At 41.6% G+C, this 24337-nt stretch overlaps 1 protein-coding gene across 1 annotated transcript in view; it reads left to right on the top strand.

Annotated features, from left to right (window-relative positions):
- The window catches only part of ERN2 (endoplasmic reticulum to nucleus signaling 2), a 26577-nt gene continuing 2240 nt past the window's right edge, over nucleotides 1-24337 (top strand). The window contains exons 1-20 of the mRNA XM_075179378.1: nucleotides 1-389; nucleotides 8779-8896; nucleotides 10545-10578; nucleotides 11257-11329; nucleotides 11775-11847; nucleotides 12478-12600; nucleotides 13015-13116; nucleotides 14797-15058; nucleotides 16130-16208; nucleotides 16704-16851; nucleotides 17439-17557; nucleotides 18835-19020; nucleotides 19210-19450; nucleotides 19816-19906; nucleotides 20620-20809; nucleotides 22035-22134; nucleotides 23046-23245; nucleotides 23363-23510; nucleotides 23605-23732; nucleotides 23948-24071. Coding sequence (XP_075035479.1) covers nucleotides 336-389; nucleotides 8779-8896; nucleotides 10545-10578; nucleotides 11257-11329; nucleotides 11775-11847; nucleotides 12478-12600; nucleotides 13015-13116; nucleotides 14797-15058; nucleotides 16130-16208; nucleotides 16704-16851; nucleotides 17439-17557; nucleotides 18835-19020; nucleotides 19210-19450; nucleotides 19816-19906; nucleotides 20620-20809; nucleotides 22035-22134; nucleotides 23046-23245; nucleotides 23363-23510; nucleotides 23605-23732; nucleotides 23948-24071 — 2593 coding nt within the window. The 5' untranslated portion in view covers nucleotides 1-335. The remainder of the gene's footprint in view (nucleotides 390-8778; nucleotides 8897-10544; nucleotides 10579-11256; nucleotides 11330-11774; nucleotides 11848-12477; nucleotides 12601-13014; nucleotides 13117-14796; nucleotides 15059-16129; nucleotides 16209-16703; nucleotides 16852-17438; nucleotides 17558-18834; nucleotides 19021-19209; nucleotides 19451-19815; nucleotides 19907-20619; nucleotides 20810-22034; nucleotides 22135-23045; nucleotides 23246-23362; nucleotides 23511-23604; nucleotides 23733-23947; nucleotides 24072-24337) is intronic.

Here is a 24337-nt window from a genome sequence, read left to right as displayed (position 1 = left end):
GTGACGTGCTGGGGGGAAACCTCTGGACTCAGACAGGTGGAGAAGTGTTATTGTCTCATAGACCCTCCTGACACCCGGACACCCGGCGGTCAAAGTGTACTGTGTGCTCACCCGGACACCCGGCGGTCACAGTGTACTGTGTGCTCACCCGGACACCCGGCGGTCACAGTGTACTGTGTGCACACCCGGAGCTCAGAGCTCCCAGTGTACTCTGTGCTCACCCTGCTACCTCATGGAGGCTCACTGACTCCCCCCTGTCCCAGCTCTCTGCCTACTGAGGAGGATGAGAAGACCCCCAGAGGCCCCCTGTCTGCAGCTGACCAGCCCCCAGCAATATGCTCCTCACCCTGTGTCTGACAATCAGCCTGTGCCTCACACAAGTGCTGCATGTAAGTAATTGCTGCCTGTCATTGCACTTGTCTTCTTTCTGTTTTTGTTTTTTTTTTGGGGGGGGGGGGGGAAGGAGTGCGCATGCTGTGACTTGTAGTTCCACAGTTGCCACTGTGCCCCATTGTGCTACTTCTTATCCTATGGTTAGTGTTACACAAGCATCCTTCTCCTAAACCAGTGGTTCCCAAACTGTGCACCTGGGGTGCCTTGGAGATCTCACAGGGGTGCCTCGGCCAGGGCCAGTGGTAAGCAAGGTGGGGGTGGGGGGAAACTACTACTTGGTAATTATTTCGGCTTAGGGGTGCCTTGAAATATTTTTGGGAGACCCTAAAGGTGCCTTGAACTGAAACAGTTATGGAATCCACTGTCCTAAACACATATCTACTGCCTGGAAGGCTTTAATTTAAATAGCACCATCCTATACTGTGGAGCTGTACAGTGCAGATTAAAATGGTGTGACACCTACTGATAAAATCCAGGACAGGGAGAGCCCAGGTGCCTTTTTAGAAAAAAATAATGTTATTGCAAAGAAGGTGTATGCTTGTGATATCCCGTTCCTAATTATTTTTTTATTTCATAAAGTAGAACCCTCTGGTTCTGTTTGTTTTATGTCAGTATATCCAATTGTCTGCTCTGTCAGGGAGTTGGTTAATTTTGGTTTTCCTGTTCTGCCAGTATCACAAAGATTAATCTGTATTGCCTTGAAAGGGAAGTTAAGCCTGTATTAACTCCTTCCACTCCTTTATAATCCTATATATGAGATCTGTGTGGAGTTCGTATGTTCTCCCCGTATTTGCGTGGGTTTCCTCCGGGTGCTCCGGTTTCCTCCCACACTCCAAAAACATACTGGTAGGTTAATTGGCTGCTATCAAAATTGACCCTAGTCTCGCTCTCACTCGCTCTCTCTCGCTCCAATGGGGGCAGGGACTGATGTGAGTGAGTTCTCTGTACAGCGCTGCGGAATAAGTGGCGCTATATAAATGGTGATGATATGAGATGGACAAACCTTACCAGCATACTGCGTGAAAGCCAGAGGGTTTCTGATGTCTCAAACCGATCTAAATACACTACAGTGAAACAATTGCCCCTTGAACATGCCCTTAGAGGGGATTAATAAAAATGGCGGCGTCAGGCGTTAAACAGTTTGCCACAGATATCTTATTTTTATGATGGGATTCATATTTTGTTCCAGTCATAGATTTCTACTTCTCAATCTCAATATTACTTCCTCTAAAAAGTTTCATAGCCTATCTTACTAGTGTACACATAATAAATTTGCAACAGGCTGTGTAATGCAAATAATATCCTGTTTCTTCCATTGGAACACTCCTGCCTAAATCAATATTTGCTTATCAGTAACAGGTCTATTGTATGTGCCGAACATCTTTCTGTATTAGAGACATGAAACGCCTGTGCGAGGGAATTCACGCCTGCATGAGCAGCGTGTAACTTTAGAAGATGCATTGTTTTCATTTATTGAGTGTAACAGAGTTTTGTTCACCTTCAGGTGACTAATTCCTTGGCTTGTACATGTTTCCCAGCATTTTTTTTGTTACTAAATATATTGCTTGTATTCAATACAGAAAGCTTAGCATATCTGTGTTGCTTCTCAAGGCAAAGAACATAACCAACTCTGTCTGATTATATAAATACAAGGCTGAAAAGTACAGAATCGCTGCAAGATGATATACAAGGCATTAAAGTCTTATGAGTATTCAAAACCATTATAATATATTTTGTTGAGTCCATGTTGTGATTAATTATATTTATTTATTGATGGTGTCACACTGTGTATGCAGTTATACAATACATAGGATACTAATATTATATATTTAGTAAATACAATGAGTTTAGCACATAAATTAAACCATTACATTTTCACTTTAAATGTCATTATTCTGATGGACTGATTTATGGTATCACATGGCAACCTATACTAGTTGTCAGAGAATGCTGGCACATGTTGTTCCACGACAGCTACAGGCTTTGATCCGGTTGTTTTCTGCTTACTGATTTATTTCTGTGATTAGTTATCTATCTGTAAACTGTATGCTGTAATGTAATGAATTTATTGCACATGAACTTTCCAATACACAAAGTTCTCCTCTTCCTCTCTCTGATGTTGGAATTTGCTGGATGGTGTCATTAGCTTTCCTCCTGGTTCTCACAATTGCTGTGTCACAGGCGTTGGGATATTTTATGAGTGGATACAGCCATAATGTGCATATATCACTGTGTGCTTGGTGTCCTACACAAGTCATGTGTGTTGCGTGGTTCAGTCTCCTGTCATCCTGTGTCACATGATTACAGTATGTTTCCATTGTTCCAGGAGACTGGATTAATCCACCCTTTGTGCAAACAATGGAGCAGCTAGGTGTGTGAGCCGTGCTATATACCAGCTAACTTTATTTATCCAAACTTCCCACCTTCTACTCCTCAACTTAATATTTGGGGTACTTTGTGACCTCATGACCAGAAACATTTTGCATTGTCGCTGTGTGCTGGTTAAAAAAACATCACTTTATTATCTGTTAGTCTATCAGAGTTATACTTAAGTTTATTTATTTTTTTGTGAGAGAGTTTCTTTTGGTAGCAATTTTAAATAAATAGTCTCTAATTCATACTTGCCAACTCTCCCGGAATGTCCGGGAGACTCCCGCATCTTGGGAGAGTCTCCTGGACTCCCGGGAGAGTATAGCAATCTCCCGAATTCTGCCCACTTCCTAGTGCAGATTTTTGGCGCCCCCGCCCCCCTCACGCCCACCTTCCCCGGCAGGCTCCTGGAAGACAGCTCCATCAAGTTGGTAAGTATGCTTTAATTTTGTCAGTTTTATAAAAGATAAATTAGTTGAATCTAATAAAAAATACTCTTCTTCCTGATTATTTACAAACCATTAATGCACCCCTAAAAATATGTCCTTATTTCTCACATTTATTCTGATTTTCTAGTCAGGCTCACTTAGGGGCAGATTCAATTCCCTGCATTGTTTTCCGAAAAACAACGCGGGTGTGCATAGTTACAGTTACTACGGTAAAATTCCCGTGTTTTTTTATTTTCCAGCCCATAGAGCTGTGAGAGAAGATCGGCGGAGATTTTCTGAAAAGTCCCGTGACCGCGTTGTTTTTCGGAACAACGCGGGGAATTGAAACTGCCCCTTAGAGTTAGACACATTTGTTCCCTAAATGTACATAGGAGAAGACGCAAGCAAGGAGAAATGTACTTATGTGTATATTGAGTTGCACAAGCATACCTCACAACATTTAGAATCACGAAATCGGGACAAAACAAACCCCTTTCCCATCCATCTCAAACTCCACCCACAAATGGGCAAGTTTGCCCATAACTCCGCCTGTTTTTGTATCAAGCCCCACCCCTTTTGCAGACCATGAATCCGAATGTCCTGCCAAAATCAGGTCAGTTGGGAGGTATGGATAACGAGTGTGTATAATTAGTTCCAGTGATAGTGTAGAGGTGCGGCTTCATACAAATGCTTAAGTTGCATTACTCTAATCATACTCAATGTAATATAATAAAGTGTCATATACACAAGAGAGAATGGTGTATTGAAAGTAATTGCTAAATGCGGAAGTCATATTTTCCATATAAAATGTAAATTTGTACAAACGCAAATACAAAATTTAAATACAAACGTCTGTTATTTCCCCCTTTAAAATTCAATTGGTAATCTGTTTCCTGCCGCAGTCCAAGTGGAGATGTCAATTGACTAATGCAACGCTAATGATAAATGGGAATAGCCTGGGCTACAGGGCTTTGTCCACATGTATTTTTACCATTATGTTTTGTGAGATGTGTCTGAAACTAGGTGACAACTTTTTTTTGGGGGGGGTGTATTTTGGACATGTGCAGAATGTTCAATGGTTGCAGTAGAGAGAAGACATATTTCCCCCCCCCCCCCTCTTTCTTTCATTACTGCATAAACCACATGACCGAATTTGTTATACCAGAAATAATATCTCTATTAAGTCTATGGAATGGGGAGCTAAATTCACAATTGGGGGTGCATTAGGGGCTATGAGAGGAGAAAGAACAGAAGGTAATTTAGTGGAGAGCCTCATTAACAAATAGAAGACATCTAATACTTGGAATGTTTGATTCTAGATTTATACTGTTTATCCTCAGTATTGCTTAGAGGTAAGGGGAAACCTACGCAGCAATCCGACCAGTATCTTAAATTGTACGAAGTCTTGTGTTACAGTTATATTTTCCTGTAGTAGGGCATTGATATGAAGATAATTACGTTCAACTTAAAAGAACAAAACAAAACTAATATGCTATCTTATGAAACTTAAAGCCGACACTAGGCTGCTGAAGGAACATCGTACAGAAAATGATTGTGTAAGAATGCACAAATCCTGGATTATATATATTATTTCTAAGTTTAGAATCTTGGATTCTTGATGACAGATCTCCAGGCAAGGTCCTGGGGGGGGTACAAAGGATGGTACAATACTACAATTAACCTGAAAGGCATGAGAGGCAAACTGCGGCAGAGGAACACAGTGCGCTAATCAGTGATGGAGACGACAGGATTGGTAGATCTCTGAAGACTTTACCATCCAGATAATGGAGAGTGCTCACTACTTAATATAGTTCAAGCAAGAGACAATCTTAAGATGATCTATATTATTTTGGGAGATAGCCTTGCATCATCACTTTGGCCATTTCATTTCTAATGACTAATCGCAAGATGCTTTGTAACTAACTTGCAAAAATTCTTCATGTTTTTTCTAAGACTCCAAAGCTGGACACACACTACAGAAAATTACTGCAGATGCGATTTCTGTAAAGATTTTACTAACGACTGAAAGTCCTGATGAGCATACAGATTCACGTGTACACACCTACACGACTTATCTTCAGATGTGTGATCTTCATCTCTCATAACCATCTGCAGAATAGACCGTGACTCGGCGCTGTCTACAGATATCTGCCTGCGCTGCTGGTCGTGAGTGCGTACACGTTTGCCCGACATCGTTCCCTCCTTGATCTTGATTTATAGGGAGTTTATAAAATCAAACAAAACGATACGATTTGCTTTGGTACGATAAAACATGATCATGGGAGGGTAAACACTAGAGATGCTCAGGCTTGGTTCCTCAAGAACCGAACACGCCCGAAACTTAGGGGATCCGAGGACCGACTTTCACGTGCCCTGGGAATCGAAAATAAGGCAAAACGTCATTGCTACGTTCTCGGATCTCGCTATTTTTGTGTTCCTTTTTAAGATCCAACATAACAGTGGGTGGGAGGGCCCAAGGACTATTCCATCGGGCCCAATTCCATCTTGCACCATTTTTCTTTTCTACCACTGCTGTGTGTCAATGTGTCCTAGATGTGCTAGGAACTGCCGTGTGTTTATGTCGTTGCTCTGTCGCTTATCATCCAGCCAGGTCGCTGCAGTATTTGTCCAAAAGTGTATGAAAATAGTATTGTGATCTGTGAGGTGGTCAACATTGACTGCAAATGATTTGAAATTAGTGTTATTGAGGTTAATAATAATGTAGGAACAAAAAAAGAGCAAAAAATATGTGATTTTAGGATTTATTTCTAAAAAATACAAAACTAAATCCAAAACACAGGAGGGCGGTTTTGCCAAAACCAAAACACGAAGCTAATCAGATCCAAAACCAGTTCACGGGGGTCAGTGAGCATCTCTAGTAAACGCTAATGTAAAATCTGCCCAAATGGTCGTTTATCGTGTGATCTGTGCGATACTTGCTGAAGTGTGCACCCAGCTTTAACACTTGTCCAATGAAGAGAATAGACTAAGTTGAGAGAATTCTAAGAACAAATGTGACTTCTGGCTTCATAGATACTACCGATGTCTTCTCTCGGTTGAACATGTGTAATATTTTAAATATGAAAATAAATTTTCTAGAAAATTAACTAGAGTGAAAAGGAAACCATCACCAATCACTTAGTTGAGTGAAAATAACTTGGCCCCCTGTCACTCTCACCCTGGAGAGGTGAACACCATATTACAGGAGTAATACCAGCGACTGTACCACATCACAGCGGCTGTAAACTGAGGAGAGATATAATTATTCACTAGGCCTCCCTGCGTACATTAACTAAGGGGAAGTTAGAGTTGCTAAAATCCCCAATAACAAAAGAAGAAATCATAAAAACCCTTTGTTTCCTGAAACATAATATAAAGCTGTGTGGAGGGGAAACGTGTCTGTGGCTCTAGAATCCCTATTTATAGTTATCCCAGAGCAAGAAAGTACCCAGAGTTTGGAATTAAATCTTATATTGAAGTCCTCCCGAATCCTCGGGTTCCTACATACCTATTTCTTTTAATTATTACACCTAATCCCCCTTCCCGGTTGTGATTTAAATAGGATATCCATATGGATTTTTGGCTGACCCCATGAATTTAGTAACTAATTGTTGTATGGTTTTGAATGTGCTAGCAGGGCAGTGGGCCCATCCTGCCCCTTATACTCTCCTCACACACCCTATCCCAGATGTCCCCAAACAAACGGCTGAAGTTGTTAGACGTATATTTAATGCATCGGATGTCATCCAAGTGCCAAATTGCAGCTTGCTGGAAAAATTGTGACAGCACAGAGACGTAACTTATAATTTTAGTGCCTGGGGCAAGAAAGAAAAATGCTGCCCCCTAGCCCTCAATTTTACCAAATGAACCTAAAATATTCATAAACTGCGCCCCCTTTAGTGTTGCCCCCCGGGGTTGTTACCCCTTTCGCACAGCCCTAGTTACTGCCCTGCTCCATCGCCCCATCCAATCATCACTAGTATTTTGCATGATACTCTCAGTTTACATGTGCCCCAATATTGGACATATCCAGCCCCCCCCCCCCTACATTCTTGTCTGCACTGCTTCTAACATGAACCATCTTTTCCCTCCACACCCCCCCCCCCCCCCCCTGCCCATATTTTGCTTCTCTTCATTCCCTTAGACTACTCAACTTGACCAACTCAGAGCAATCTAGACAATAAGAATACCTACAGTATGTGGATGTTTATTGATACTCGCTGTTTGCTAAATTGTACCACTTCGGGCTTGTCTGGGTTGGTCTTATATGCCTATGGGTTTTGTTTTCTCCCCCCCTATTTAATACTATTGAGAGACACTATAATATTTTGCAAGAAACTACGTAAAAAGTGGAAAGAGCATCCTGGGACAAATAAACAGTCAATATGTTTTGTGTATGCAACAATTAGAAATCAATTTGATATTTAATTGGAAAAGTGTTTTAAAAAATTGGGCAAAGAATTTAATGAACTGAGTGTTCTTGATAAATGGGGTCAGAAAGGGCATATACATAGAAAGCTGTATGACTTTCATATCAATTGCATTAATCCACCGCCAGTTATTCTCCAAAATTCCCAAATTATGGATTGTAGCAAACTGGGTTAAAGCCTTGTTTATATACTTGTATTTAAGATTTTTGGAGCAGTATTAAGATTTGAGAGGACAATTGCAGGGCTACACATTCTAATTATTGTATCACTGTGATTGCTGAGGAGGGCGAAATACAACCCGTTATTTGTTCATTTGTCTTTATTGGCCGTTAGTAAACCAGTATTAAAGAAATTGTTGCAAAACCTTTCTGTTAAGGAAGTGGGATTGTCAGATTCTACACACACTGCTGTTAATAGATAAAACTGGATGCCTTGAGATCTGAGGGCAACGGACAACCAATTTTGTAAGAAATTTAAAGGTTTTATAATAGCAACTTAATGGTGTATGAGCAGCCTGATGTAAGGTATTGTTAAAAGTTATATGCATGTAAGTGTGTTAGGGCATTTAGACTGTAGGCTCCAATGGGGCAGAGACTGATGTCATTGACAATTATTATACAGCGCTGCGAAATTGGTGACGTTCTAAATAGATGATGAGGATTAAGCTATTAGTCAACCAAGGCCTATTGTTATCACTGTACCATTATTTGACCGTGTTAATTGGGAGAACTTTTTGTAGATGTGGAAACTGAAATAAAATATGTCGGTATTGTTAATGAGCCTGTGTGTCTTCAAAACAACTTTGGGTGAATTAGACAATACATTTTAGTTGCATGGATTTTGAGTTTGTCATTCATTCAATTATCACAAAAACCATAATATTATATGTTCACATAAGATTTCCTCCTCTACAGCTTTTGAGAAACCGTACCATGGTGTAAACCAAAAGATCATCTTGAAATTTCATTTTAATACTATGCGTGTGTGTGTGTTTGTGTTCATGGTCAACTTTTATTAGTGAATTTAATGAATTTAGATTATAATTAGTGTGTTGTAGTTTGTGTGTCTTTGTCCTATGTCCCTATATCGTTGGGTTGGGGTTGATTCCGCACAGCGAGTAGGTGTCTTACTTTTGTGCCTGTGTTCTTGTGTTGCAGTGTGATGCAGGGGCGTCCGTCTCTCTCCCGGAATCTCTGCTCTTTGTGTCCACTCTGGACGGGACCTTCCACGCAGTCAGTAAGAAGACTGGAGACGTGCTGTGGTCTTTGAGAGATGGTAAGTATCCTGACTATAGGACTCTGAAGACCGTCTGTACCCCAGCTTGATGTCATGTCATCCTTTTCTGTTGTCCACATGTTCAGCACTTTATCCCGGGCTAGGTCATAGGTCACCAGCATATTTAATAAAAATGTATATTTCCCCCAATTCATACAACTCTGTATAAAGATAGCGCATGACTTTCATGCACATTTGTATGTCCTTTCTGCCTTGTCTGTAGTGTTATTTCACCATTAAACTGTGTAATCTCTATTCTGACCATGTACCAATCTCATTGGCTAACACAGTGTCGCGCTCTGGAAATAAATATGCATATGCACAAAAATATATAATTTATTTGTACAAGGGAAGAATTTGCATTGGGATAGGAATGAAAGCATTGTGTGTAGCCAACATTCGAGCCTAAGATATATCTGCATATCTGGCCCAGGTCTTGAGCATTACCGGGAATATTATAATCGCTCCTTTCTAATTCAAAATACAAAGTTACACAAAAGACCCAGCTGATTGTTTTGCAGTTAAGCTTTCACTCAGGCATGTTACACTGCTATCATTGTTTCATTCGCTGGTTAAAAAATAAATTGCAATGTGTACTTGTTCTCCTGGTCTGCAGTGGTGATCGTTGAGCGGTCCCTCATCACAATTATAGGATTTACAAGCATTTAACATTGTCTTAGTAGACAGTGCGCAAGCCCAAATACAGAGCGTCCCCTTCATACATGACCCTGTAGTGTACAGGCTCTTTTATGCTATTGGTTATTCACACATTTGTGTGTTAAATTGGATGCTGCTTTCACACAGCCAAACTTGCATCTTCCGTTCTCACACTGCCTGGCTGACATGTGCTAATCTCCTCTATTCACCACAGCGGCAACAAACCTTTCCACATGCTTGTCCCGTTTATTGCTATGTGTGGTAAATCTGACTGTTTGTATCCATAGCTACAGCCTGTAGTGTATTGTCGTTGCTGAACTTTATTCCTTAGAGGATTTACAACTCTGAACAGGCCAAATTACAGGATATATTAAGTAGGGCGGCACGGTGGCTCAGTGGTTAGCACTTCTGCGTGGGTTTCTTCTGGGTGCTCCGGTTTCCTCCCACACTCCAAAAAACATAGTAGTAGGTTACTTGGCTATTATTAAATTGACCCTAGTCTCTGTGTGTATGTGCGTGTGTGTCTGTCTGTCTGTCTGTCTGTCTGTCTGTGTTAGGGAATTTAGATTGTAGGGGCAGGGACTGATGTGAGTGAGTTCTCTGTACAGCACTGCGGAATTAGTGGCGCTATATAGCTGACTGCCTACAAATAACTGTGAAATGTATATGCACAATGCACACTTTATGCTAAACTTTAGAATACAGTGAGACCTGAATAATCTGATCCTGATCAGATATATGTGATTTTGGCAATCTGTATAATAAAGCATTATTAATGTCGTCATGCTATACACAGTTTATAACATTAACCAGCCCCCTACTACTACTTTTCCTGTGACTTTCATTAGTGCAATAGAGATCACCGAACACAAACGTGATGACAATGTTTATGGGTGTCTCTGTGAGTGGCAGCCGGCTTCCAGTTATTTCCATAACATAATATAGATGAAATTGTTTTAGTGTAATGTTTGCTGTTCCTCTTCTCTTTCAGATCCTGTTATTCAAGTACCGATCTATGTGTCTGAGTAAGTCCAACATTTTGCAAGTTACGGACTGTTTAAAAAAGGGGTCTCCCTCCCCACTTATTAATTAGTGCTGCTTGTTGGGGTGTGGGAGCCAACGTGTGTGGACAGGAGGCGTGAAATCTATGCTCATTTTTTTTTTCTCGTACCCCATAGAGGTGCGAGGGGAAAATGAGGAGAGATTTCCAACATCATCATCATCATTTATTTATATAGCGCCAGCAAATTCCGTAGCGCTTTACAATTGGGAACAAACATTGATAAAACAATACTGGGTAATAATTGGCGAGAATGTGCACAGCGCGATGTCTATGCGCTACGTTGCCGGCAGTTGAAACGCCCTCTTTGTCAGATTATGTACCTGAATGCTGTTAGTGGCTATTTTATGTAAGACACCTTGGGATATATTTACTATGCGGCGGTTCTGTAGAACCGCAGATTCCCGGCGCTTTTAAGGATTTTTTTTTTTTTTAAATGCCATTTTTATTAAAGGGTTTTGTCTCTAATAAAATTGCAGTTTGATAGTAAATATACCCACTTGCCTTCTTGATCATTTAAATGCAACCTCTCTTTCTTTGCGTCTGTGTTTGATGTTTATGTTGGTTTGTTGTGATTGAGAAGCTTGACAGTGGAATATCATAGTTGATCCTGATATTCACTGAGATTTGTATCTTGTCTTAGACCAGCTTTCCTGCCAGACCCCAGTGATGGGAGCTTGTACATATTGGGCGGGAGGAATAAGGAGGGACTCATGGTGAGTATATGGCATAAAACACCTTTAAATTACTTTTCTTGTTAGTATACCATTGTGGCTGGGCCTTACACTGTAGGCAAACGCCCTTTTGAGTTGGCATGAGACATTGAGCTAGAGGGCGAGCTTTGTGGGGTATCCACCTATAGGTGAAGATTGAATTATTGGTGAACATTGAACTATAGGCCACGCCCTGTATAGACATTTAACTGTAGAAGGAGCGGAGTATGAATGTTGGGCTATATAGCTGTAACTCTGTGTAGGTACAGTACTGAGCTATAGGGGAGGTCTGCAGAGAAACTAACCCATGTTGGAAAACACTAGAGGCACTTCAGGGGTTGTGTTATTGGGGTGTTTTTGTTTTGTTAGAAATGTCTCTGATTATTTTTTTATACCATACATGGAATCTACAGCAGAGCAGTAACTTTTGTACTTCTGTATTGTCTAGAAACTACCATTCACCATCCAAGAACTGGTACAGTCCTCTCCCTGCCGCAGCTCTGACGGGATCTTGTATACAGGTAATCGCACTCCTGTGTGTGTGCGTTCTATTAATCCTGTTCATAGGAAGAATGGTTCAGGTTGGAGAAACCTCTGTCTTCATCTCCACTGTAAAATAAAAATAAAAACAAGTAATATATTTAGCGCTCCAAATCCGACCCAGAGAGAATTTATAGATGGATAGATAGATATCGATCTATAAATTCTCTCTGACCGGAACAGTTTCCTTTCTTTAGTCCTGTTCATAGACATCCAATGCTAGAGTGAGCTTAGTGGTGTGTAATGGGTTAGCCATGGTTTACTGGGGATATGGTCTCCGCTGCTTGACTAGTCAACCATTGGCTCACCTATTGTTTGGTTGGCCTGAACCCTTCTTTTTGGTGCTCTAATGTGATCATATGATCTTGTCCACAAAGCTAATGATTAGTTTCTCCGCAAAGGTAAAGTGCAGCCCATTTTTGGGACCAAGGGCCGCTTGTGAAGCCCCTGAAAGCTAACATGTTGCCCATGACTTGCATAGACATTTGGATGGAGGAACGTCTGCCTTCAATATCTGATAATCTTTGGTTACAACCTCTGCCCACAAATCAACCCATCAGTCCCCTTCCAGACAATCCAACATATTTATTTGTAATTATTTTTTTGGACAGGGAAAAAGCAGGATTCCTGGTTTATTGTGGACCCAAAGACTGGACAGAAGCAGACCACACTATCCACCGATTCATCCGACGGATTGTGTCCCTCCTCCCCCCTCCTGTACATTGGGCGCACACGTGAGTTTAAGAGGTGTATGTTATGTATGGGAAGGTACATATGTGGAATAACCTTTATAACCACCACAGATTAAAAGACTGGCTGAGTGCTAGTATATTAACCATATAACCTGTCGCTGACTTCTATAAGTCTGTATATTATACTTATAATATAATGCCCTATTCCCTGTTGTAAATTATATTACATTAGTTGAAACATTGTATATTGAACATGATATGATGTCACTAGAACAATAGGATAGATGATTGTGCTATAAAACTATGGTGCATTCTATACATGGATCAACATGAAACACGATTAGCAGTTGACATAAAATACTTGTGCAGTTTTCTGGTTCTTGGACAGCGCTGTGCTTTGTAGTATCGTATTGCTTTGGGTCTGATTGCTGACACCTGTCCATTCTCCCTGCGCAGAATATATGATCACAATGTACGACACAAAGTCCCGGGAACTGCGCTGGAACGCCACCTTCCACGACTACTCCGCTCTCCAGTGCGACGAGAACTATGAGTACAGTGAGTGTTGCAGGAACGGAGGGCTGTGTATGTTATGTGTTTGGGAATTGTAGGTATAAGGTCATATGGCGGCAGCAGGTATGCAGCACTGTGAGTTTACTGAACAGGAGAAATGTATGTAAGAGAACCTCGGCAGAAGAGCTTATAATCTATACATCTCTCCCGTCCTTACTTCTTGTGCCCTGAAAATGGTAGGAGATATATATATATATATATATATATTATATACACAATATATTCATCTCACACACATACTCTCTTAATATAGCCCTGTGGACGTCACTGCCATGCATCGGTGTCTTTGAAACCTAAATTGTCTGTATAAATGACTGCTTGTCAAACATAAAGAAAGAACTGTTGTAATCAATGTTTATCAATAAAGTCACAAGTCGTTGCACTATTAGAATGCTGATTAATTTGGCTCCTCCCACCTTTTTTTTTTTTTTTTTTTTTTTTTTATTATCCCCTGCACGCTGCAGCGTTGGGTAGGAAACGCCAGCAGGAAATAAAGCGAGGACTTTAAAGAACAAACAGCAAGCATGATAAATACAGAGCTTTTAGTTTTTTGTATCATAAACTGTTAAATGCACTCTAACCCTGTATTTATTCTTTTATTAATTTATTCCTCTGTAACTGTCTCATGGAAATATTTACTTAGAGTTAGATGGCCGTATTGCTTTAAAAATATCTGCTTGCGGTGCTTAGCATTCAGCAGACTGTCGTTTTTGATAATCAATGTATCTCCTCTCAAATCTCTTTGATCATAAATTCACTTGTAATAATCCAATCACAATAAATTAGTAAGGATGGCAATGACTTCACTGAGTCATGTTCACTATATAAAGGATCGAGAATATATGAGAGAAGGCAAAGAAGTGACGAACACAACTCTCTAAGTTTGCGCAAAGCCTGAATAGTAGGATCACATAAAACTGACAATGTCTGACATATATGTTTTATGGATCCCTTGTTTTGTCCTACACGTCCATAATATATGACTGCATAGTTTCCATCACAGGTGGTCAAAGAGGAACTATAAAAATTAGAGTAACCAGACACGCCTGTGTGTGTGTGTGTTACAGCTATCTAGCTAGATACAAGGTCTGCAGGGCGATGAACAAAAAAACACTAGGGGGTATATTTACTAAACTGCGGGTTTGTAGAAGTGGAGATGTTGCCTATAGCAACCAATCATATTCTAGCTGTCATTTTGTAGAATGCATTAAATAAATGAAAGCTAGAATCTGATTGGTTGCTATAGGCAACATCTCCACTTTTTCAAACCCACAGTTTAGTAAATATACCCCTTAGTCTCACACTAGTACAAGGGGTGTAAGTGATTTTTCTTGGGTTTAGGAGTCGGAAATGAATGTACTTTTAGTAGCCAGCGAGGGACATATTTAAGAAAACTGGCTAAGAAAAATGTGACGTTGCCCATACTAGTCAATCATTTTTGTTTTCTAATGCAGTTTAAAAAATGAAAGCTAATGTCTGGTTGTATGGGCATTGCTACCTTTTTCCTGTGCAACAGTTTTCTTAAATGTCCCTATTGGGTGTAGGCTTACTGTAGATAATTATGTACTGAAGTGGGTATGGTATAACTTGTTTCTGAGACATGGGTCTGGTACGCAATTGCTTTTATCAAGGTGAACACCCTCGGTGTCATTGTTTCCTATACAGAGATGGCTCACTTCTCCTCCACCGGTGATGGAATGCTGGTCACAGCCAACCGAGGTAGCGGAGAGGTGTTATGGATGCAGAATTATGGCTCCCCTGTCGTCGGGCTTTTTATGTGGCACCAAGACAGCCTAAGGCGTATCCCGCACCTCAACGTGGCAATGGAAACCCTCCGTTACTTAACTTTCAATTCCCAGGGCATCAGACTGATCAAATGGAACTACCAAGCTGTGGAGGAACTGAGTACTACAAAGACACACCTGCTGTGAGTACACACCACCTGCTATAGATGTGCTCTCTAGCCTGTTCTGCAGGATTGGCAACACGCCACCTTTTTTACAAAAATCTATGTATAAATCTGTGCCTGTAGCGGAGCTGCATTGAGAAAAGTGGTTTCCTGATAAAATGGTTTATTGTCTTGAGTAACAAAATATGAGCAATTGTATTTGGGAAATGGGGCAGCAAACTTGCAATATGTGATGTCTATAATATATCCGTATAGCAAGTTAGAAACCATGATCAGGAAGTAACACCTTTCAGATTGAATTGGATACATCTATCAAAGGGCCGTTTTGACCAAATCTCCTATTTTTTATTTTATTCTATTTAGTAGTTTATTTGAATTGCACATCGCCATGTAAATCACTAAAGGCGAATCGCTTGGTATCTCTCCACTTTTTCATACCTCCGATAAAAAGCCTCACAATTGCATAACTTGAATTCTGCACTATGAAATGTCGGGCAGAGGGATTCCATTAAAAGGCAAAATCACTATGGAAATCAAAAATGGCAAATATAATCTCTGTGGTTTAGGACAGTCAAGATTTCAGGAAAACCAGTGATATTTCCCATTCAGTTCAACAAATAATTAATTTCAATGGGTGCAGAAAGTCCATATAAAGGCATTTCTGATAGAAATGAATGAAAAAATGCTCTAAGTAAATATTTAAATAATTTTGTGGATCTACAAGCCGCAGCAGCCACTGCTCGTACTTGTAGAACAACAAGCGACAGCATGCCCTGGCAGCCCGGGCATGATGGAACAGTCCCATAGTCGTTTTCAATGGGACTGGAGGGCAGTACCTTCTCAACCAATCGCAAGGTGCCAACAGGTAAGCCTTGATTTGTGATTGGCTGAGCTTTTCCCATTCTATTTCTTGGGACATTCCATTTCAATGGGCGTTCTGTCCTCATTGAAATACATTAAATACTCAAATGAATGGGAAAAAGCTGCAGTTTTTTAATGTCAAATGTATTTCTCTGTTTTGCAACTACAGACTCCATTTTGAAACTTATCATTTCCGTATTTGTTTTATGTTTTCGATTTGTGGCGCAGGCCGTCTCTGTACGTGGGGAAGCACGCCAACGGATTTTATGCCTCCACCTCGCTGATTCATGAGGGCGTTACTGTTGTGGTGAGAATATTTACTTTACAGCCACATTCCCTACAAATCGTGGCAGAGTGATTACTGATAGAAGCTACAAGGACCATTGGGTTTGCAGGATGTAATTAGAACACTGAGTGCCCCAGAACAAGGTTTGCCATTGTCTGTCCACCTCATGGTACTGATTATGATAACAGATAAGCTTATGGTATGTCGGGGTGGCATTTAATGTCATACAAATGCAGGGATAGGGTATCACAGTGCAGTATATAATAGTGTAAGGCATGAGGAAATGGCAAAATAGCCTATTACTAACTGCAACTTGGTCCTAACATCTTTGGAACCTAGAAGGTAATTAATGCTAGGGTAACATATAGACATGAGAGTAATATTAAGGACAGAAAGATATTTAAGTGCAAAAATTGTGTATTCTTAATAAGATCCTCTAGATTACTGGTATTTTCTGTAATCCAGATATAGAAAGTACATTGTCAACTATGACTTTCCTTTATATAACTGCTCCAGCCACGTGGAATCACATTGGCCCGGATAGAGGGACCCACCACTAAGGATGTCACGTTGAAGGAGTCCACGGAGTTTGATGTGACACCCAGCACCGACGTCCGTTACCCACAAGGCAGCGTGGTGTCTGCAGACCAATGGCTGCTGATCGGTAAGGAATAGCTGAACGTTTTATAACTATTCCCTGTAGTTATTTAAATATATTACATTCAGTATAACAGCGATGCTTTGTAGTACGCACCAAGAACGTAGGGCTCCTTCTTATGGTGGCCATACCCAGTCCAATCCTACCGCTGGGCACAGACCAGGGCGACAAGAATCTATGTCCAAACTGGACACACATGGGTGGCCAAACTGGACGAGATCCTTCCACTTGGCCCCTCTGGCCGAGCAGGCAGATAACTTTTGGCAGCCCATGTTGCCAGTTCATGTGTTCGGAAGTTGACCACTTAGGTAGCCAATACCTGTCATCTTCCAACCACATTTGCCGACATTCCTGATCCTATTTGTTTTGATTGGACTGTTATTGAGCATCGTTGTCATTTTCAGGTCACATGTACTGCAATATATCGCCTGTGATATTGCAGCATGTGTGGCTAATAACAGTCTTTGCATTAATCTCCAGCATATTCCTGATCTCCTCAATGTATTTGTACTGCCATAGGAATGCTACGGATCATTACAAATGAAATAATTCCTTCCATAATGTTGACATAATCTTCTGTTTATCTCCTGGAGGTCACCACGAGGTGCCCCACATTGTCCATACCACCATGCTACGAGCGTTTCCCGAGACGCTACGGAGGGATACGGAGACGGTCATTCGAGGCCCAACACCCAGGACCCTGTTTGACGATGTAAGAGCTTTGTGGGGGGCCATGAATGATGATTTCACTTGTGTCTAATATTCTGTATTAAAATGGCAATACTGGGCTATATGCATCTGTGTAGAAGTTTTAAAATGTACCTTCCACCTACACAAAGTGCAGACAGCCGTTGTGAACTGCGCCAACATTCAGCCAATCGGTTCACTTGTCTCAGTGATGTCACTAGTTCCATGACATTTGTACTCAATGCCTTAGTGATGTCACTAGCTCCTAGGGAATTGGTAGGCTGTATGTAGGTGATGGGTACAATGTCCCATTGTATTTATCTTGAGGGGAGAAAACAATTTCATGTATTCATAAATCAATATGTTAGAAATCACAATCAGTAAGATAACTTTGCAGATATATTATCCTTGTACTATCATAAGCTATTTATAAATGTTCTTGAGCAACAAGAATAATATTACAAACTGCAAAGTTACATTTGGTACTGCTTAAAAGGGATTTATAGTTAATGTTATATTTTTATTATTTAAATGCTGTGAATCTAGAATTGTTAGAAGAGTAAGAAATGCTGCATTCTGTAGTCTGTTCAGTTTCTTGTTTAGTAGCAGTAAAGGTTGTAAAGACCAGACAGAGGTATGTTAGTATTTATATGTGTGTGTACACTGGGGTGTGGCAAGGGAGCAAAGGTGGTTTTCTAGAATAACACGGCTTTAAATCCTGGAATTGTCATAAGGGCAAAGTCTGCCCTCTGCCATCTTGTAGCATTGATACAAATGCAATATTTACATTTATATTACAGTAATGAAGGAAACGAAGAGGTGCATCATATGAATATAAATTGTAGACTTTGTTTACGACTACCTTATAGGTGTCTTCATAAAGACCATAAAAAGCAGTAAAACATAAGGGGCCTGATTTATTAAGGAAAGTAAAGTAACTTTGCACCATGGCAAAACTATGTTGCATTGGAGGGGGAGGTACATTTAAAATGTGGGGAGAGATTTATAGCTGGGGTCGGGCATGTCCTAGATCATAGCTTTATTTTTACATTGAAATGTAAAGTTGAAGTATTTGTGCTATATGAAAAAAAGCAAAACAGTATTTAACTGATGTGCAAAATAATAAATTAATTGGCTCCCCTTGCATTGTAACATAGTTTGTCCAGGAGCAAATTTACTCCTTTTTTTGCCTTACTTTTCTTATTGAATCAGACCCGAAGTGGCTGGGTATGTTGAATAGTAGGTATTATTATATGCCTGTAAGGAACGTCTCATATCGCTCATCATCTACGTTCCCTACAGTTCCTGACCCCGCAGAATCAAGATGGATTCCCTCAGGGTGACATGGAGGGGCGTGTAAAGGTGGAGGCTGACAAAGAAGAGGCCAGAATTGTCCTTCCGGACTCCTCCATTACCAATCTCCTTGCTGTGGGTATAATCACACTACTCCTCGGAGGCTGGGTGCTTTTTGGACTCACTTACCCCAAGGTGAGAGGGTGGAAGTTGTGGGGTCTGTGGATAACTAGTCAGTTACTGTACTCTAAGCTGTGAAGAAGGGTTACTTAAACTGTAGTCCACCAACCCATCTCTAGTGATATTGTCTTTCCAAACCTATTGTGAACTATCTGAGAGTTGGGATCTGGGGACGGTAACGGCTTCTACAATTTTCTGCCACAGATGCAGGAACAGCAGCGTCAGCAGCAACTGGAATTACAACGGCAGCTAGAGGAGAAACTGCAGCGTCTCCAACATCAGCAGAACCTGGCAACTGAGGCTTCTTCGTCCCTGACTCCCAGTGAGGCCTCCACGCTGGACGGACAGCAAGAGTCAGGAAGCGGCAGGAAGCGGAGCGGAGAGCAGGAGTACAGTCAGGCTAACGGCACAAAGCGTTTGAGCAAAGACAACGGGGAGCCTGAAGGTGAGAGAGGCAGCAGCTTCATAACTGTGCAGAATGCTAGAAAAAAAAGTAGTGAGAGTTCAAAGGTGGTTGTTTTATCTTCTGCTGCTGGCCTATCCCTTCTACTACAGAGGAGGCAGCCATTTATTAATTGACTTGGTGCTAGAGATATCACTGAGGCATGAGATGCTTTGTACTGATGTCACTAATTCTTAGTGATGTGATACAACCTCATGAATGTTAGTTCACATCACAGAATGTCTGTCTACACTGTGCATTGTTGACAGGTTCACTTTAAATGTACAGTGTTCTGTTTTAGAATGTTGGAATACATGTCACATGATTCTGTGTATTTACACAACTGTTCCTCTGCTCTCTACCTGCAGCCTACAATGAAGATGAGATAGAAGTGGGTAAGATCTCCTTTTACCCCAAAGAAGTTTTGGGTCATGGAGCCGGTGGAACATTTGTGTTTAAGTGAGTGGGAAAACTCCCCCCTCTCTGTGGTGTGGAATAAAGCAAATGTACTAAGATTGGAGACCTCCCATTGTCCGCTTTAAAGATGTTTCCAATTGAAGACAACTTTAATTTGTTGGCTTTTATCACCTGCTACTTCTATTAAATATGTGTTTATGTTTCTGGCTTAATTATCTGTTTTTCACCAAGCCCTTTATATACCAGGCAGCACACATGACCCAGCTGTCTTTTGTGTATTGTGTGGTATTGTATCCACAGAGTGGCTTTCTGTAGAATTCAAGGGCAACATAAATAAAGGGAACCTCCGCCTTCGGATAACTTTAATTTGTTGGCTCGTGCATGCCCTCCAGCAAGATTTTTATTAAATTTATTGTTTTATGTTATAAGTGTCTTCTCTCATTTTTAACCCCTTAAAGACCAGGGGGATTTAAGGGATTTAATTATAATATTGTTTATGGCCATTGCATGGGGAAAGCCTGAAAAACTGGGAAAAAATATTTCTCCATGATTCTTCCCACAGTTACATGCAATTAGCACAAACCCTGAAATTTAGTTTAATTTACTGAGATGGTTCTAAAAAAAATCCTCTTGCAGTAGTGAGAGATTAGATTTAGAGGGAATATTAAACCCAGGCCAGTCTTTTCTTATGTTGTACTTTTTATACTGTACTTGGTAGACAGAGCGTTTGATGATACGTGTTTCCTGGTATACAGGGGCAGATTTGACGGCCGCTCAGTGGCTGTGAAGAGAATCCTCCCAGAGAGCTTCACGCTGGCAGATCGGGAGGTCCAGTTACTGCGGGAGTCTGACGAGCACCCGAATGTGATCCGCTATTACTGTACAGAGAGCGACAGGATGTTCTATTACATCGCCCTGGAGCTGTGCTCAGCCACCTTACAGGAGGTGAGAGGGGGGTGAAGGATGTAGTCGGAGCAGGTATGGAGGGAAGTGACATTGTGGAGCAGAGGGGATTATCTACAAGAGGCACTGGGGAGCTTTATCTTGTAGAAACCAGGATGCAGGTGTAGGGTGCACGATGAATATCGGCACTGCAGGGACATGGTATAGAAATGTACTTGCCTGATTTGAGAAAGTACATTAAATTGTTCTATTACAACCACAAAGGACAGTGCAGTAGTCTGATATAGAAACTGACTTAGAACAACTCAGAGCAGGTTTAAATGCACCGGTTGTCTTTTGGATACACGGCCTATCGCGTCAATTCACTAGGAATATATGACATCACTGGCATCAATATACATGAGAAAGCAGCCTATGAATTCACTTGTGGTTCATAGGGGATGGGTGTGGGTTTGCGAGCGTCGTTTCTGGTTTTAAATGCAGATGGAGGGGTAGTTTTGTGAAGAAATGAGTGATATTATGGTTAAACCTCCAGTGTAATACAAGATGGTGTGAATTGTACTGAGAGGTGATGTATAGAGTACAGAGAAATGTGTGTATTGACGTATTGATACTGTCACATGTATGTGGTTAGGGCAGTAGGACAGGTGGGAGTGGAGGTGTTGGGTAGGGGTGTATAGGAGTGGAGAGGAAGGTGCAGGTGATCTAACGGAGAGGAAATGGGGAGGGATAGAGTTTGGGGGTCTGTTTTGGGGATGTGTGGGGTGGATTTCTGGTGTACTGGCAAGTAGGGAAAGATGTGAGCTGTGAATAGGTTGTTGGGGTAGGTAATGGGCAGGGGTAGTGTTAAACTAGCAAGATGTGGGGTAAAGAGGCCAGTAATATTTATTATTAGAAATAGGTGGAATAGTATAGGACAGGGGGTGAAACAGGCATGGGAAAAAAGGTAAATCAATGGAAGGGTGGATCAGTGAAACAGTACACATATAGGTAAGCTAGATGAATAGAAGGATACATAGATAAGTAAACCATAAAATTCCAAACTTGTTTTTGAGTGTAGGTAAATTGCAAATGCGTTTTCACAATGTGCGTCAGTAGGTTCTGTGACCAGAATGGTCCATGTCAATAATATGTTGGCATGAGGGAGTCCATATCCCCTTCTGTCAAAAAAACCCAAAACATAATGGAGAGGAGACTGAAATAAAACTGACTGTATGCACGTAGCCTATAACATTCATATTAACCCCATGTCCTGTTTCCCCCACAGTACGTGGATAATCCCGACTTCCCGTGCACCGGCCTAGATCATGTGACCGTCCTGTATCAGGCCATGTCTGGACTGGCCCATTTGCACTCGCTCAGCATCGGTGAGAACTAAGGATGGTGGATTGAAAAGAGGGCGATCCTGTTGTTTATCATTTGGGCATAGGTCTGGGGCAGAACTCTCTTCTTGGTTTTAGTCTTTGACTCTGCAACCCTACCATACAATTAGCAGCTATTTCTTGTATGAACAGAGGGATTTATAAACTTGATTTATGACCTATCATCAAGTTGTTTTTGTTTGCCAGTAACTCACGCACTTTGTAGAGATTACACATTCCGTTGAAATTGTTGATAACACGAGCTTCCCTTTAAAAGGGATGCATTACCTACACCCACTGGAGGCAGCCATTTTGTGGACGGAACCAATATTTATCTTGCTAGGACCTAGCACCTAATGCATGAGGTCTATCAATCTTACTAGTGACATCATTGCAGGGGCGGACCTAGACGTAATTTTTAGGGGGGTCGATTTTGCATAATCATGCTTCTACTTCATTCTGATTGGCTGGCCCCAGAAAACACCGCCCACCACCCACGATTGGCCCCTTCCACTCCACCCGTTTTGATCGGCGTCTTGGACCTAAATTTAAAGGACTTACACTGCTAGGGGGGGGGGGGCAATTGCCCCGATCGCCCCCCCCCCCCCCCCCCAACTGTATCCGCCACTGCATCATTGAGACCTGAGGTATTGGTTCTGCCTACAAAATGGCTTCCTGTGACTTATGGATCCACTTTAAAATTATTTTATTGTCAAAACAATTAACATATTTAATGTTGATCCCATTGCTCAGTCCTGAATGGTCAAACTTTATTTGGACTTGCAAAGCTTACAGACATGGGGCCTTTGCTGGTAGATAAGTGATGTTATTTTTCCAATGCAATGTGTTATTTTTTTGCTGCCCAGTTTTGGTGGTTATATGGAGTACATAGTCTGTTTGTGTGTTCCCTGTCGCAGTGCACAGAGACCTCAAGCCGTGTAATATCCTCATCTCCCTGCCAAATGCCCAGGGCAGACAAAGAGCTGTGATATCAGACTTTGGCCTCTGCAAGAAGCTGGGAGTGGGGAGGAACAGTTTCAGCATGCGCTCCGGAATTCCTGGAACCGAGGGCTGGATCGCCCCAGAGGTTCTACGTGATGGAAGGACGCAAAACCCAGTGAGTACCAGTAATGGGGGGAGAACCCGGTCTAGGGAAGGAAATGTCTGTAAGGTATCAGATGGTTAAATAATAAAAAAAGGCCATGCAGGATACAAGTTGTCCTCTTTCTCTCAGACGTCGGCAGTGGACATCTTCTCAGCCGGTTGCGTATTTTACTATGTCGTGACAAGAGGGCAGCACCCGTTCGGCGACAGTCTGAGGAGACAAGGAAATATTTTGAGTGGGTCATACAACCTGCCGCAGCTTCAGGAGGAGACACACGGTAAGACGCATGGGAATATGGGAAGATTGTATGTTGTTCCTGGAGGTAAATCTGACTAATAAGTAATGACCCATGTCCTGGACATTGCCCTTAGAGAATGTGGTGGCACGGAACCTGATTGAGCGGATGATCAGCAGTGACCCGCAGCTTCGGCCTTCAGCTCCTTCTGTCCTTAGACACCCGTTCTTCTGGGCCCGTGAAAAGCAACTGCAATTCTTCCAGGTTGGAGATGTGTCCGTCACTTGTCCCTGTGTGACTAGGTGGTGGATCATCAGTTACCTTCACACAGTAGAGGAAGCCATTTTGTCAGCAGTTCATTAACTTCTCATGAATGTTGGCTGTGCCCACAAAATGGCTCCCTCCTTTAGTTTGTGTTGGACAAGTAGCGGCTGAAACCAGATGAGTAAATGTTATGTATTTGTGGGTGTCCTTTCCAGGATGTCAGTGATCGCATTGAGAAGGAGCCTCAGGATAGTCCTCTTATCCTTAACCTGGAGACTGGTGTTCGTTCCGTTGTTCGCGTCAACTGGCGAATGCATATATCCGTGCCCCTACAGACAGGTAACACAATGCCTAAACGATGGAAAATGAAGCTGTAAAGCTTCGACATAGGCTGTAGCTCTCGGATTGGTTGTTTTTGGGTTTTTTTTTAATAAAGTTTTCAGTATATCTGGTGTATTTTGGCACTGCTGTCATCAAACTGGAGTCTTTTGGGAGTCGATGGGTCTTTGTCTGTGTAAAGACGTTGATCATTCCTTTTAATGGGTTGGAATGTATACTGTACAGTCCAACGCAGCCATTGCTGTACTGTCCCATTCCAATAAGTG

The sequence above is a fragment of the Mixophyes fleayi genome, chromosome 7 (assembly GCF_038048845.1).
Source record: "Mixophyes fleayi isolate aMixFle1 chromosome 7, aMixFle1.hap1, whole genome shotgun sequence".
NCBI lineage: Eukaryota > Metazoa > Chordata > Amphibia > Anura > Limnodynastidae > Mixophyes > Mixophyes fleayi.
This window is presented reverse-complemented; position numbering and strand designations above follow the sequence as displayed.